A 14,683-nucleotide genomic window follows, 5' to 3' on the forward strand; every position below is an offset into this window, starting at 1 on the left:
TTTGTGTCTATGGTGTATAATGATGTGATTGTGATGCTGTAATTCTGAGTGTTTTATGTGCTGCAGAACAKTAACCTGCTGTAAAACAGCAATTATGCTGAGTCAGGCTTGATTTTTAATAATTTTTTCCTGTTAAATAAATAAATCAAATCAATTAAAACTTTACAGGTTCACAATTGTAGCAGGCACCTACAGTGATTAATGTTTTTATTTTATTGCAGGCTATTAATAAATAAACAAAAAAATGTTCCATGTGTTATACAGTACAAGAGTGAATGAAAATTTTTGCTGCGGAAGCCTTTTCTGAAAAAGTGTGTTTTAGTTTTACATGAATAAAATGAACAAACAAGAAAACAGTCTGCTGTTTTTAGTCATTTGTTTATGAAAGTTTGACTGTTTTCTTTGTTCAGCAGCATCAGTGACATCATTGACATTTTGTAATTATTTTTATCTGATTCATTATAATGCATCAGATAAAAATAATTATAAAATGTTTCATAATAAAGCTTAACTATAATGCAAAGTTTAGTTAAGTAAAATATTTAAACTTAAAAATCTATAATCAATTACTGGTTTCACAGTTAATGTTCAAGCAGTGATTTACATCAAAGCACAATAAAACATTGTAATAACATTCTTTTTATGTTTTTTATACATTGATAAAATTATAAATAAAAGAAGATTATTCTGTTTATTATCTGATTAATAAGAAGAAAAGGTCTCTTTACTGTTTAAGAAAACATGTGGCTTTAACTTGAACAGAGTTCTGTCTCTCAGAAGGAAGCCTCCTGAGCGAGGTCAAAGACAGGTGGAACTGTTTATTCCACCCCTAGGTGACCACTACACAGCAAAAAAGGTACAAAATCTGTATCTGTTGTGTTAATTACAGTTGCAGATCATAGTCAGGTTTGACAACAATCCAGCATCACAGACAATGCAAGTAAAAATCAAGAAACTGAGCAGTTCAATGTTTTCAAAAACAAAATTACTCCTTTTCTCTCTTTTTGACTAGTTCACAAGTTTTATCAGACAAACTAAATAAATAAAAGTAAACATTTATTAATGTTTGTTATTCGAGTGTGATTATCTAATTCTGACAAAAACATTGTTACACAAGGATGTTTTGAGTGGAATGAGCACATGAACGCATGCCAGGGAACTTGTTTATAAAATATTTATACTATTTTTTTCTTTCTCCTTTGCTCCTTTCTTTCTTCCTGTTCTGATAACATCATGCTTAAAGAAAAATAATAAAATAATAATAATGAAATAATATAAATGAATAAAACCTTAAAGTTTGCACCATCTTTTTAAACACTTTCATAGCTTTTTTAAAGCACGTTTTCTAGCATTACAGTAAATTTTAGAAATTTTGTTAAAATGTTAGTATTTTAAAACATATTTGCTAATTTTCTGTGTAGCTTATTCTTTTGTGTTTGAGCTGCCAACCTATTTTATTTTATTTATGGTTATCACAGTTTATATGCTATCCAATAAACCTGTAAAATGGATTTAGTGTCAGAAACTGATCGAGTCGCTAAACCTGAAACCACCAGCTGACGTCTCTTTGTCTTCATCTGACAAGTCACACACAAGTGTGAGTTTTGAGCGTGATGTTAAAATCATTTGTATACAAGCTCATTAACTTACGTTGTTGTAAAATCTTCATTCTGCGTTCTGAAAGTTATTCATTTGAAGAAATTCAAAATATTTTAAGTTAATTTCTTTGATAAGGAAATGTGCTGTGTTTTAATTGACAAGATTTTGAAAATAATTTTGTTGTAATCATCAAAAATATTTTTAATGTGCTGTAGAGATATTTCTAAGCAATTTGCGGTAAAAAAAAATTGACCTCTAATTTTCTGTTAAAGCGAGCTAGTGTCTGTAACTCGTCTTTAACATTCAGCTTTTTATTTTCCTACTATAAATAATAATGTTTGTGACTTTCTGCCACCATTAGACATGTAAGAAGTTTCTCACTTTTATATGTCTGAAATGACATTAAAATGCTACTTTATTAGCTTAATAAAAATGTGGCTACTGAATGAATCATATATAATTTAGTTATTTCATATAAGGAACCAATTAAATATTTCACAATACTGAATAATTTTTTCTTGCTTTTCTAACTATGGACTAAAGGGAGCAAATAGTGAGACTGCAATAGTTTTCAGTCATTTTTCACCCCGTGTTGCAGGGGCTTCCTGCCATTCACACTGTGGTTGTGATGCTAAGAAGCTGTTTAGGATGTTTATTTAGAGCTTTTGATTAAAGTTGGTGAAAACGGTTGGGGTAGGAGAGTAAATCAGCTTTTTCCTTTTACTACAATCCACAATATTTCCTTTAGTTTTGCAGACTTTAAGTGACAGATAATTGTCTCCACACATAGTTCACTAACTTCTCCCCATCAGCTCCGCAAGTTTATTCATTTTCATTGGGTGCCACTGCTGCTGTAACATCATTCACTGTAATAAAGTGGTTTGTGTTAAGTTTAGCAGTATAGACGTATTAGCAAAGTGAAGAACAAAGGACTYCTTGAGGAACTTGGTGATGCAACAGTCTGTTTCAGAGAAATGCTGAAAATATCTGTTAAAAATCTTCGTGAAGTTCTGCAGCTTTGTATGGATTAATATTTTTCACTGTCCTCTTTAAGACAGCTACATTATTTTTATATGTCATCCATGACTTTTGATTTGCCCGGTACAGGTTATGATGGTTATATCTTCACAAATGCCACAGTTTTCAGCAGATATACTAAATTTGTTTTCCTTTCTCTGATTTTATTGTAGCTGTTACTGATCGCCAGCTTTACACACGAACCCTCTGCCATGATGGATTCCAAGAAAGTTGGCAAGCTACGCACTCTTCACCTGAAGATGCTGCCGCATTTTCGGCGTAACAAGAAAAGTTCCAGCAACCAGCCCTGTCAAGTGGAACGTAGCATGGACCATCGGCTGAGCATCTCCGTTGCAGATGTAAGAAGCATGAGGGAGGAGTACAATCAGGTCGCCAAAATACAACTCCAGCAGAACAGCCCGACAACACGCAACGGTGACTCCAGGCTGCCTAATAAAGCTGCTGCATCTGAAGGAAGGGGTGGGAGTGGCCTGCTGGATGTACCTGATGCAGGAGCTAAAAAGAGTGCTCACCGACTGAGCATGCCCTCAGATTACAAGGACTGGGCTTTCTCTCCGGAGTCAGCAAATGGTTTCTGTGAAGAAGAGAACATCTATTTGGAAAGACCTGCTCAAAACATGGAGCCTGTAGAGCTAGTCGTGCCTAACAAAATCTCTGTCTCTAGTCCAGATGTCTCCATTGAAGATGATTCACCTGACAACACACAGGTACAGAGCACAAACTCACTTCAACACAGAGCTCTCATTCAAAAATATGCAATTTTCTAAATAAAATATAAGAAACATTTTAACTTCTGAAGGAAAAAAATGTTTAGCCTTATCCTATACCCTTGTAGCTTTTATATATTAAACTTGCTCCTAATTTAGCTCACTGCATCTATTTGCAGTTAAAATTATTGTAACATCATCAACAGCAGTAGGCATGATTTGTACCAATACAGTAATTGTGCTGTAATATATGTAAATCTAAAATAAATCAAGAAGGTGAGGGTCTAGTAAGAAACAACAAAACATTAAAAAAATAAATAGGAAATCTAATGAAATGACTACAGGTGGTCATGTGAAAAAAAGATCCTATGAGCCGTGCAGTGAAAAACCTAACATTTTTAAAAACAATAAAACAATCGATTTAAGCTGCTCAAATGGAGGAATTGTTGTGCAGGAAATTTCACAAAGTGTCAATAATCAGATACCTGAGTCGGTCTAATAATGTACTTTGGTGTGGAGGAGGTGTCGGGTGTGTTTGTACAGGAGCTGGAAAGTTTAACTTGGAGAAGCTGGATAAGCTGCTGCTGAATCTCCACCTTAAATAAATAGTTTACAGCAGCTCTGGTAACTGTGGCTTTTGTGTTCGCTGCATTGTTTCCCTTTCAACAATATCAACTATTAGAATTCAAACCAAACTGCAAGCCTGACATCAGCACTTATCACACCTCAGTCCAAAGGAATTATTTTTTTTACACTGAAACACAGAGAACGAGCAATTAAACATCATAAAATTAAACTGGTTATAAGACCATTTTTATCTTATCTCACCATGTGGTAGTGTACAAATTTAAATGTGCAATGGTAATAATATTATTTTTCCAAGGGAAAAAATAGTTTCTGTTTCCTGACTATTTCTTCCTGGCATGGGGGATGTGAGGTGTTGCAATGCTTTGTCTTGTTGATGGTTCCCTTATTGATAACAAACCACATTCAGCATCAGATACCAAGCAGAATTGCAGAATCCTTTTTTCTTCTAACAGTTTAATGAAGACGGCACACTCTGCAGTTTCTCAAATGTGTTATATCTCCACAAGTCCCACTGAGCAGCAGGCATCTAATAAACTTGTAGACATGGTTTATAGTTCAGACCATGCAGTGGATCGTATCAGGCTGTCAGGTATCTCAAACTGAGCAGTATGTTGATGGATAACTAATTTTTTTGAGCTAACAAATAGAAAAATATGTCGTAGTTGTTTACTGTAATATTTATTGATAATATTTGTTAATCATCTGTCTTGTTTGTTTTAAATGATTATTTGCTTTTTCATTTAGCAACTACAGCTTATCTGTATTTTTTCACCAAGCTGCATTTATCTTCAGGACTGTCAATAATTCGAGTAATTATAAAAAAAAAAGCAGCGTGTCAATCGGATACTTCCACTGTTTAGTTTTTATTGCATCAGATGTGTGGGTTAAATATCACAAGTCCATAAAAGTTATTAGAATCATTGACATCATGTGTTTGACTCTTATGTAGCTCTATATTTCAGTTAAGAAAACTTGAGTTTTGTTCCGGCACACAATACAGTTTCTTAATGACTTAAAAACTTCGGCTCCATTAAACATTTCTAATGGTACACTCTAAAAATGAAATGTTGGATTTACTTAACCATGTTATGTGACCTGGTTCCACTTAACTGAGTTGAGTAAATTCAAAGCAACATGCTCATGTTCTTTGGCTAAAAAACTGGTTTATTGCTTTGAATTTACTCAACTCAGTTAAGTGGAACCAGGTAATATAATATGGTTAAGTAAATCCAACGTTTCATTTTTTACAGTGTATAAATACTGAAAAACACCCCTTATTATCTGTTTTAAAACCTTTCTGCTCAGAATGCCCCATAAAATTTATCAAGTGTAATCGTGGTGGTTGGATGTTCTGTGGCTCTGACAGTTTCGAAAGATGGCAAAACCCTTTGTACTTACCACAGCGATGGGTTGATCATCCAGAGTAATAAATTCATCCACCCGTAATCCTTACCTCATTGCTGTCCTGTACAAACTTGTTTCGTCTCTTGAGGTATTTATCCGTCTTTCTGGAGCTTTAGAACTCTGCGTTCTCAGTATTTAGATTTCAGATGTCAAATGTAATTGTTGGTGGGGATTGTAGCAGTGTTGTATGAAGTACCACAAAGTGATACTTGAGTAAAAGTACRAGAATCTTACCAAAAGATTACTTTGGTAAAAGTTAAATTCTCCATTAGGAATATTACTTTAGTAAAAGTCTTAAAGTATCTGGTATTTTTTGTTTTTAAGTATTAACAGTAAAAGTATTGATTTAAAATGAGCAGTTAGATTKTCTGTAAGGATATTTATTTAGAGGTGAACTCCCAAAAAATTGTTGTATTTAAATAATTAGTTTATGTTAAATTAAGAGTGCCCAAACCTTTTCCCCAAAATGAAAATTTATCTAAGGGCTGCAGGCCAAATGCAATAATATAATTCATAATACTGAGATGCATATAATTCATGAAATACAAATACTTCTTAAGTACAGTCCTTTTATTTCTATGATGACTATATTTTTGTAATTTTGTAATGACTATATTCTGCTGGAGTGTGACATGATTTGTCTGTGTACAAACTAATAAGGTATCAGAATTTTATATATTTATACTTCTCATTCAACCACAGTTAAATTCACTCTATAAGAGGCACAGTTTATATGGATAATATTTATTTTTTACAATAACAAGCTGGAATGAAAACAAGSAAATATGAAATAAAAGTAACAACTTTCTATTTTTTTGCCTTTTAAAAAAATGTAAGGTTTAGAAAGTACAGATAATTGTGTGTGTAAGGAGTAGAAATAAAGAGTAGGCTGAAAAATAATTACTCAAGTAAAGTACAAATATAAGTATTTGTACTTGGTTACTTTACAACTTTGGATTGTAGCATRAAACAAATTTGATCAGAATGTATGAAATAACCTTGAGGCTGTCAGTATTAAACAGACTCAGGGCCACAGAAGGTTTGTCAGATAGGAACGTAAACAAGCAAAAAAGATTCAAGTCTATTTGTGTGCAAACAAATAATTGAACTCAGTCCCTGAACATGTTGTGTTTTTTTCATCATCACAGCATTCACACAAGGCTCACAAGACGTCTGCACATTAAAATATGTCTGAGCCGCTGCAGGTTTCTATAAGAATCTTGTTTGTGTTTACTTTGTAAGCTGTATTAGTGTACCGGCTCAGCATCTGATGTATTTAATTTATGATTCATGTATTTAAGCAGCACAGGTGAGTAAATATGAAAGTCTTTCCTGCACAAAGWTTGGAAGTAAAGTTTTTTTATTATGTTTTTGAAACAAATGGTAAAAATTCTCAGTCCAACATGATCCTATCTTTAGAAGAAGACCTAAAACTGCAATGATTCAGAGCAGAAAAGCAGTTTTTCCTCCTGATTTTACAGGTTTACTCCGCTCAGACCCCAGGATGCAGGAATTTTTTAATAAAATGCTCAGGGGATTTGTGATCATGGCAGAAAAGGCAAACACATTTTTCCTCTTTTCCCTGCTCAGCAGATTGAACTTTAACTCGTCTGGGGCGTTCATTTCTTTAGACCAACTATTTAACTTTGTCTCTACAATAAATTCAGGATGTCTGCAGACTAAACAACTAAAGAGAACAACATGTAAGTGTCTGATTTGGTCAGCTGATTACCTGTTTGCTGAGTTTTAGATTGTTAAAGTTAATGGGTACTGTTAAAGTCTGTCTCAGAGAGGTTATGAATGTTTTGGTATTTTATCTCAGCCTAACCATGTGACTGGAAGGACTCATCCAGGATAATAGCTGGGATGTTATTTAAAATTCATCATACAAACAGCTGCTTTGTACCACAGCTGACGTACATCCAGTCAGAGATTAAACTCCAGATTATTGTGTTGGGTTCAGGACATAAAGAGGAAGTATGTTCTGGTTCATCGATCTGTGTCTGTATCAGTCAAGGAAAGGGAAGAGCTGGGCTAAAATAATGATTTATAAAAATATCTATATCCAAAACAAATACTTTAACCTTCTAGTACTGCAGGATTGAGCTGCTGACAATATGATTTTCATACTAAATGGGCAAAAGGAGACGTTTGTACGTAAGATGATGAATAGCAATAACTTTATTGTTTTTTTAACTTGTAGTTTATTAACAAAAGGGCTGTCCACTTTCAGATGAAGTTCATATGTAAATAGAAGTGACTTCACTTTATTTCCTCTGCTGATAGTATAAGTGATGAGCTTGTTTCTGTGTGCAGCGTGAGATGGGTAACGAGGCTGAGGGTATGTCAGACAGCGCCCAGGATCTTACACGCTCCTTCCTGCTCCACATCAAACTGAGGGAAGGACGGAACCTGGTGGTCCGAGACCGCTGCGGTAAGAACCAGAACCTCCATAGCTGCTACATCGCCAGCTAAAAATAAAAACCGGTGTAGCTCACTCACCCTGCCCTTGGATTAGCGCTACCTCCTTTGTGTAAAAGAAAGACGTGACGCAGGTCATATGGAACAACAGGAGGATTTTAAACACCTGAAAAACACACAAATCTAAAAGCCACAAAGACACATTATGTTGTTGTTTTTTTTTTTTGTGAGTATTAAGATACTTTGAGGAAACACTGCAGAGAATTGTTCAGATGGTTAAACAAATCCTACTGTGAGGAGAAGTGATACATGTAGAACGAGGAAACCGGGTTGAAGTGAAAGCAATTAAATTGAGAATGAGAAGTGTGGTGGTGGAATATTATGTTTAGTTCCTCACATGTCCTGTATATAGGCTGCTCTTCACAGTTTTACAGTGAAGGGCTGCAGCAGCTGCATGATTTGATGTTGACACCAAATAAGTTTAATCAAATATTTTCACCGTATTATACCAGTTTGTCTTACATGCTGAGACAGGAATTCGTGCCGAACACCACCAGTATAATTGTCTTTGAAGCTTGCGGAGAATATCAGCTTCCTCATAGATACCATGTGTTTTCTGCCAGTTTGTTTATTTAGCCTGGTTTCTGTAATGAGAGGCAGGTATGTTTTGTCTGATTACACGCGCCATTGTCTCGAAGGACAACAAAGCCACCTGGATGTCAGCTCACCTGTGCAGCTGCTGCAGCTCCTTGGCAATGAAACACATTAGAACCTGTTTGAGCGGGACCCTGCGATGAATACCCCAGGCACTTTCTCTCATGGGACGCTTGTCATCTCTCTCTTTTGTCTGGTTGTATTTACACATGCGGATAATGCCGAAAATGAAGAACAGGTTGTGGGGAAAGGAGTAGTCGAGTTGTGCTGTGTCGTTGTTCAGAGCGTATTGTGTGAAAAGCGGTGTGTGAACATTTTCCATCGTAATTAAATGCACTCGCAAGCAGAAAGAATTGTTTGTTGACGATTCAGAACAGGAAGAGCAAACAAAAAGAGGTGTGAACATGTATAGTGATGCTTGATAAAAATCTTCTATAAATATGACTGAATATGACATACACGTCACAGAAATAAAGAGAATTAAATAAATAAATTAATCCAAAGGTTGAAGGTAATCAGATGTTTGCAGTAAGTGTGATTACTGTCAGTTTGAGGGGTTTTTCCCGTTTTAAGCACTAGTATTGACTGAAGCTTGAATTGACTCCACTGGACCACAGGGAAAATGAAAGTTTATGATGCAAAAAAGGGTTAAAATATCTTCTCTTAAGGACTTTTCCTCAAACGAATACATCTGTACAAATGAAGTTTATTAAAGATCTCTATATAAAGCATTAATTCACAACCAAATTCATGTGAGGGTTTTTATAAAGGTCAGTGTTTTCCTGTGTGGAAGTTAACAAAGATTCCCACGAGGTTTGCAGGAACCTACAACGTTACAAAGCCACCCTGCAAAACGATCAATAATAAAATTATCCATTAACTTGATCAGCATCATTGTAGAAACTCTGAACATGAATAGTGTTCCTGACAAGGTTGCAGATGGAAGAACTGTCTACTACATAATGTCTTTCTGCAATAAGTTACTCAACTATGTTGCAAACCAGGCAGTATAACGATTAGATGTTGGGAGGTGTGTAAACAGTTCACGTGATTCGAAAGCGGCCCTCGTGTGGTTGGTTTACAGAAGAAGAAAGTCACACAGACATCCTTTAACATAAATCGTCTGACTCATTTACTGTGAAAGTTTTAAAAGGCAGAATGGAAATGATGTAATGTGTGAACTTTTAGACGTTAGTCTCCCCGCGAGTCATACGGCGTCAGACTGAATGTGCTGTCGGTTGACAACGTGCACCCTGAAAATTATTCGGTTTCTGAATCAGGAAGCTGTGGTCGTCTCCTCTGGGGAGGAAAAATAAAAGCCACATCCTCCACAGCAACGTTAGAGATGACAATATGAAAGAGGGTCAGGTCTTCTCTTCTTTTACTGGAAATCAGATCATTTCCCATGAAGCTCAAAACAGGGGCTGAGGCTGGTTTGTAATAAGAATTTAGGCTTGTTTCTTTGCTTTTCATGTCATATTGGCAATTTAAAAAGGGGTTGTGGCTATAAGAAACATCAAGAATTTATTTGTAATCAAAATATGCTCCAATTCTTTCACAACGTGCTAAACTTTCCCCTCAGTTTGACCAGATTAAATAAAACATTTCGTTCTGTTCATCAGGCACCAGCGACCCGTATGTAAAGTTCAAGCTGGATGGAAAAACGATCTACAAAAGCAAAGTGATTTTCAAAAACCTGAACCCCACATGGAACGAGTCATTCTCTTTGCCTGTGAAGGATCTGAATCAGAAACTTTACGTTAAGGTAACCTCCCAGCCTCGAGCTGATCTTTAGGTTCAGTCTTTGCAAAACTTTGTCTTCTGTTTTGCAAAACGTGGAAGTTTTTTTTTTTTTTTTTTTTTTTGGGGGGGGGGGGGATTCTCATGATTGCACATTTAGTGGTGCTTTTCAAAGCCACTGATATGTAAAGTTTGTTTTGCATATGCTTTGGGAATTAACTATTTTGTGAAACAAATATGTTTATGAAACTTTTCTTAAGAAGTTGTACTCATATTTAATAGAAAATATGTTGTGTTATTAAACTCAATACTCAGTGAGTGTATTGGTTTTTGTAGGGATCAGTGTGTGGTTCCTCATTGTGACTTCCTCTGTAGCTTTCTAACAGTCTGCTGTTTGATGTGACGCAGGTATACGACCGGGATCTTACCTCTGATGACTTTATGGGCTCTAACGCCGTCCACCTGAGTGACCTGGAGATTGACAAGTGAGCGTTATCATGAACCTTTATTGTTGCAGGCAAATGAAACACTGTTTGTTTCGAGCAAATAAACTGGCTGGTACTCACGTCAGTATCTGTCAGTAAAAAAGGAAAAAACATGGTTATAATTTTGTGTTTATCCATTTAGTTGTAAGAGTTGTTTGTATTGAAATACAGACAAGAGGCACCCCCTGGTGGACATCAACACAACTACACAAAAACATTTTATTCACGTTATCTGCGCTACGTTTACTCACTCCACTCTGACATTATATAATTCACCTTCCCTCAGGCTCCATGAGTTGGCTTTGGAGCTGAAAGATGAAAACTCTTTGGAGGAGGACATGGGCAGTGTGCTGGTGGACATGAGACTGTGTCTCAGAAATGGAGGCTCCAAGAAAGGCAACGTATGAGRACTCTGAACCGAAAGTCACAATGAAAAGAAAATACACTCAAGTTTGAAGCCTATATGTATCAGGATCTATCAGAAAAAATATAAATTAGTTAWATACATCAGCTGAACAGCACAACAAAGTGTTTGTCTTCATTTGTTTTACCAGCTAAGCCAAAATGCAGAAGCATTGTGAACAAAAAGGGAAAGTCCACTCTTGCATTACTGCACCATTAGCAGCAGCTGCTAATGCTAATTAAAATGATATCAAATTACCTGATAATAAGAAAGTTTGAGCAAAGCTCAGTAAAAGTCAAAAAGGCTAAGTCTGATTTCACAGGTTTCTTCAGTATGATGACAAATGTTTGTCCCAGTATGACTTGAAGAGGAGTGAACGAGTATGACTTGTTCTGAAACACTTTTCTTTTTAAAAAAGAATATGGCAGTAAAACTTAAAGTGCCTGTAACATGCAAATTCTTCAAATACAAAAAGTCAAAGAAAACATCTTTATATGTAAGAAAGTTGGAATAATACACACAATTTGACCCATTTTGTCACATAACTGGCATATTTTTTTTAACTTGGCTCAGCCAAAGTGAAACAGGAAGTGACGTCAAAGGGGAACTCTTTAACAAAGAAAACTCTCTGGTCTTTGTTTATTGAAACAATATTATTTGAACTCTGACTCTTTTTCATCTCTTTCTGATTGAGACTCAAACTAATCTTAAGAAACATCAGATTCTTCTCTACAGTCTGGGTTGTTGACTGTTGTAGCAATGCTCTGTTCACATTCAACTTTGACATCACTTCCTGTTACTTCACAGTCAAATATCTCAACTACTGTTCATTTCAGCAACATGAAATTTCTTTTGCAATATTTTATCATTTCCTCTTTCTAAAAATGCATTCATATGTATTACAAAAATTTGACCTCACAGGCACTTTAAGTCTCTAAAGTTTCAAAGAAACGTCAAGCCTTTTTGAACATATTACCCTTGAAGAAACTTTGCCGAAGTGAAGACGGTTGGGATTAAAGAATATGAATTAGCTTCCATCATACCAACTGTAAAGCCTGATGGTTGTTTGCTGATAATTTGGGCTTGTTGTTCAGCCACAGGACCCGGGCATCTCGCAGTCATCGAGTCGGCCGTCAACTCCTCGGTGAATCAAATTATTGTAGAGTCAACGTGTGTGTGACAGCTAACGCTTGGATCAAAGCAGGTCATGAAGCAGGACAATGATCCAATCACAGCAGCTAATATATATTAGGATGAAAAAGAAAAGGTCCAGACATCGGCTGTGGTAAGCCATCAAATTACGTGAGGTTCTCTCCCTCTGCTTCTGCATTTTAGTTTTCTTCCTTTCAAATAAATAACGACTCAGTGAACTCATGACGTCACTCATCCATCATCATATCTACCTCATTTAGAGTAACGTGTTGTTTTTATTAGATCCTGATATGTAAAATATTTAGCTGAGAGAGTGTTGACTTACTTTTTATTATGTTTTTATTGTGTTTGTCATTATGTTTGCAATGTTTCCCCATAGCCAACTAAACACAGTGTTGTTTTATTTTGCACCTAACTTGCATGCTCCTGTCAGCAGAGGTGGCTCCGACACCGAAGTAGTGGGGTAAGCCATGGTGGAGGGGACACACTGGACAGACTGTTAAATACTTAATAATTACTTTAATCAGCAAATATCCAGATATCTGCCAGATGTAAAGGAGATCATTCATTTTGTCAGTGATACAACCTAAAATGGAATCTAATACATTTTAGGTTAAATTTAGTCTCTTTCTGGTCGGACTGTTCAAAACATTACCACAATTCTTTACGCATGTTTGGCAGTTATCTGTTGATCTAAATCTGTTTTCATTTCTTGTCACAAGATGGCAGGAAAACAAAATCTTTTCTGATCAAATGAAATGCTTGTAACAGCAAGTAATCAGAATTTCAAAGTAAAAGTCACCTTTTCTTCATGTTGACTCAAATTTACACAGGAAGTCTTGAAGTTTACTAACTGTCTCTAAATTTAGTTTTATTTGTGTCTACGACACAATAAACAAGTATATGATTAAAGAATTGAATAATAAAAAAATTATGAAAGTTTTTAATGAAAAAATGAAGTTTTAGCAGAGCGGTATAACAGAAAAGAAAGAGTCTGACAGTTGTGTTCTGGTTTCACTGTGACGAGGGGGCGGGGTTTAACTCATAAAGCTGATTGCACAAAAAAAAACTGAAAAACTGATTGCACATTGCCCCTCTTATTTGCTTCTTGCTGTGTATTTTGTCCCATCAGGGCTTGGCTGTTTGCATGTTAATGCAGTGCTCATAAAGCATGACCTCACTTTTTGTTAGGAATAGTTAGAAATCAGTGAGTTTGGAAGCCTGTTAAACAGGTGTACAGAGAAAGGGAACACATCGTAGCAGAGTTAGACTCTACAGCCATGTCAGCTCAGATAACAGTGTTTTAGTCTTCTTTTTAAGGTTGCATGTTTCAGGACTGACTGAAAGCATGTTGCTTATTAAAATAATTCAGTTTTCTGCTTCATAAGCTCTCTGTCTTGTATATCTGCTCACTGTTCTTCTGTGCATTTTAAAGGAATTTGATTTGGCTTGATTGATTTTTATTTTTTATTTTTTGTAATCCCATTTTTTTCCCTTTTTCCCTCTTAGCTCCTTGTCTCATTAGCTTCCTAATCCTGTCTTCCAGGGAGGCCCGTCTCCGAACTCTCGTCTGTCAGATTCTCTGAGAAAGAGTCAGCTGTGGACGTCTGTTGTCTCAGTGACTCTGGTGGAAGGTCGGGATCTGCTGCAGTGCTCGCAGACGGGTCACTTCTACGTCCGCTTCAGACTGGGGGAACAGCAGTATAGAAGCAAGGTGCTAAATGGAAGATGGGCGGTTCCTATCTCAACTTCTTCAGTTGCTTTATTTGTTTTTATTCTGAATGATTTATTCTTTTCACTTTGAACACACCTTCATCCCATAGTTTTCCCCTCTAAAATCCATTTATTTACAACCTGAACATCATTCATTTATTGACTCCTTTTAGTTTTGTTAAAGTTTGTTTTAAATGTGCAGCATCTTGTTCTCACTTCTCACACAACTGCTGTGTTTTAACCTTTGGTTATTCAAGGGTTAAATGTTGACGATTCTCACTACTAGGGCTGAGCGATTATTTCATCACGATTATTGATTGAGAAAAAATTCAGGTCGATCACAGTGATCATCTGTGAGCCTCTTCCTCGATCAAACGTGGCAGAAATGTGCGCAACAACAGCCAATCAGAATCCACCTTCTCCCGCTCCACTTCCATTTATAAGTTGCTAAGATAACGCAGACAGAATCTCAAAAAGTAATCCAGTATAAAACGCTGAATCTCACAGAGTTCGCTTATTTGGATGAGTTTCTGAGGTATTTTGACCGCTATCGCTTCCTGTACCTGCCGTTACCTGCTAACAGGCACGCAGGGTGAGCTCTGAGCTCCCCTCTCGACAGAGAGAGAGGAAGATGGAGGGCGACACTCGCTAAAACAAAAGCGTCCTCCAAAAATATGAAGCAGTCTTAGCGTAATGTTTAGGACAGAACAATGGGCCTCATGCAAGAACATGTTCGTATTCTTATCCTAAATTTCTCTTACTTTTGTTCGTATGAAGGG

At 36.2% G+C, this 14,683-nt stretch overlaps 1 protein-coding gene across 1 annotated transcript in view; it reads left to right on the forward strand.

Annotated features, from left to right (window-relative positions):
* The window catches only part of LOC106524261 (multiple C2 and transmembrane domain-containing protein 2), a gene marked incomplete in the record, with an annotated part of 56,924 nt that overhangs the window by 23,711 nt on the left and 18,530 nt on the right, over window positions 1–14,683 (forward strand). Inside the window, 7 exon segments of the mRNA XM_014017998.1 lie at window positions 2,790–3,344; window positions 7,653–7,770; window positions 10,034–10,176; window positions 10,560–10,636; window positions 10,923–11,037; window positions 12,628–12,654; window positions 13,738–13,905. Of these exon segments, the coding sequence (XP_013873452.1) occupies window positions 2,829–3,344; window positions 7,653–7,770; window positions 10,034–10,176; window positions 10,560–10,636; window positions 10,923–11,037; window positions 12,628–12,654; window positions 13,738–13,905 (1,164 nt within the window).

This window comes from Austrofundulus limnaeus, unplaced genomic scaffold (genome assembly GCF_001266775.1).
Source record: "Austrofundulus limnaeus strain Quisiro unplaced genomic scaffold, Austrofundulus_limnaeus-1.0 Scaffold180, whole genome shotgun sequence".
In the NCBI taxonomy this organism is placed as follows: Eukaryota; Metazoa; Chordata; class Actinopteri; order Cyprinodontiformes; family Rivulidae; genus Austrofundulus; species Austrofundulus limnaeus.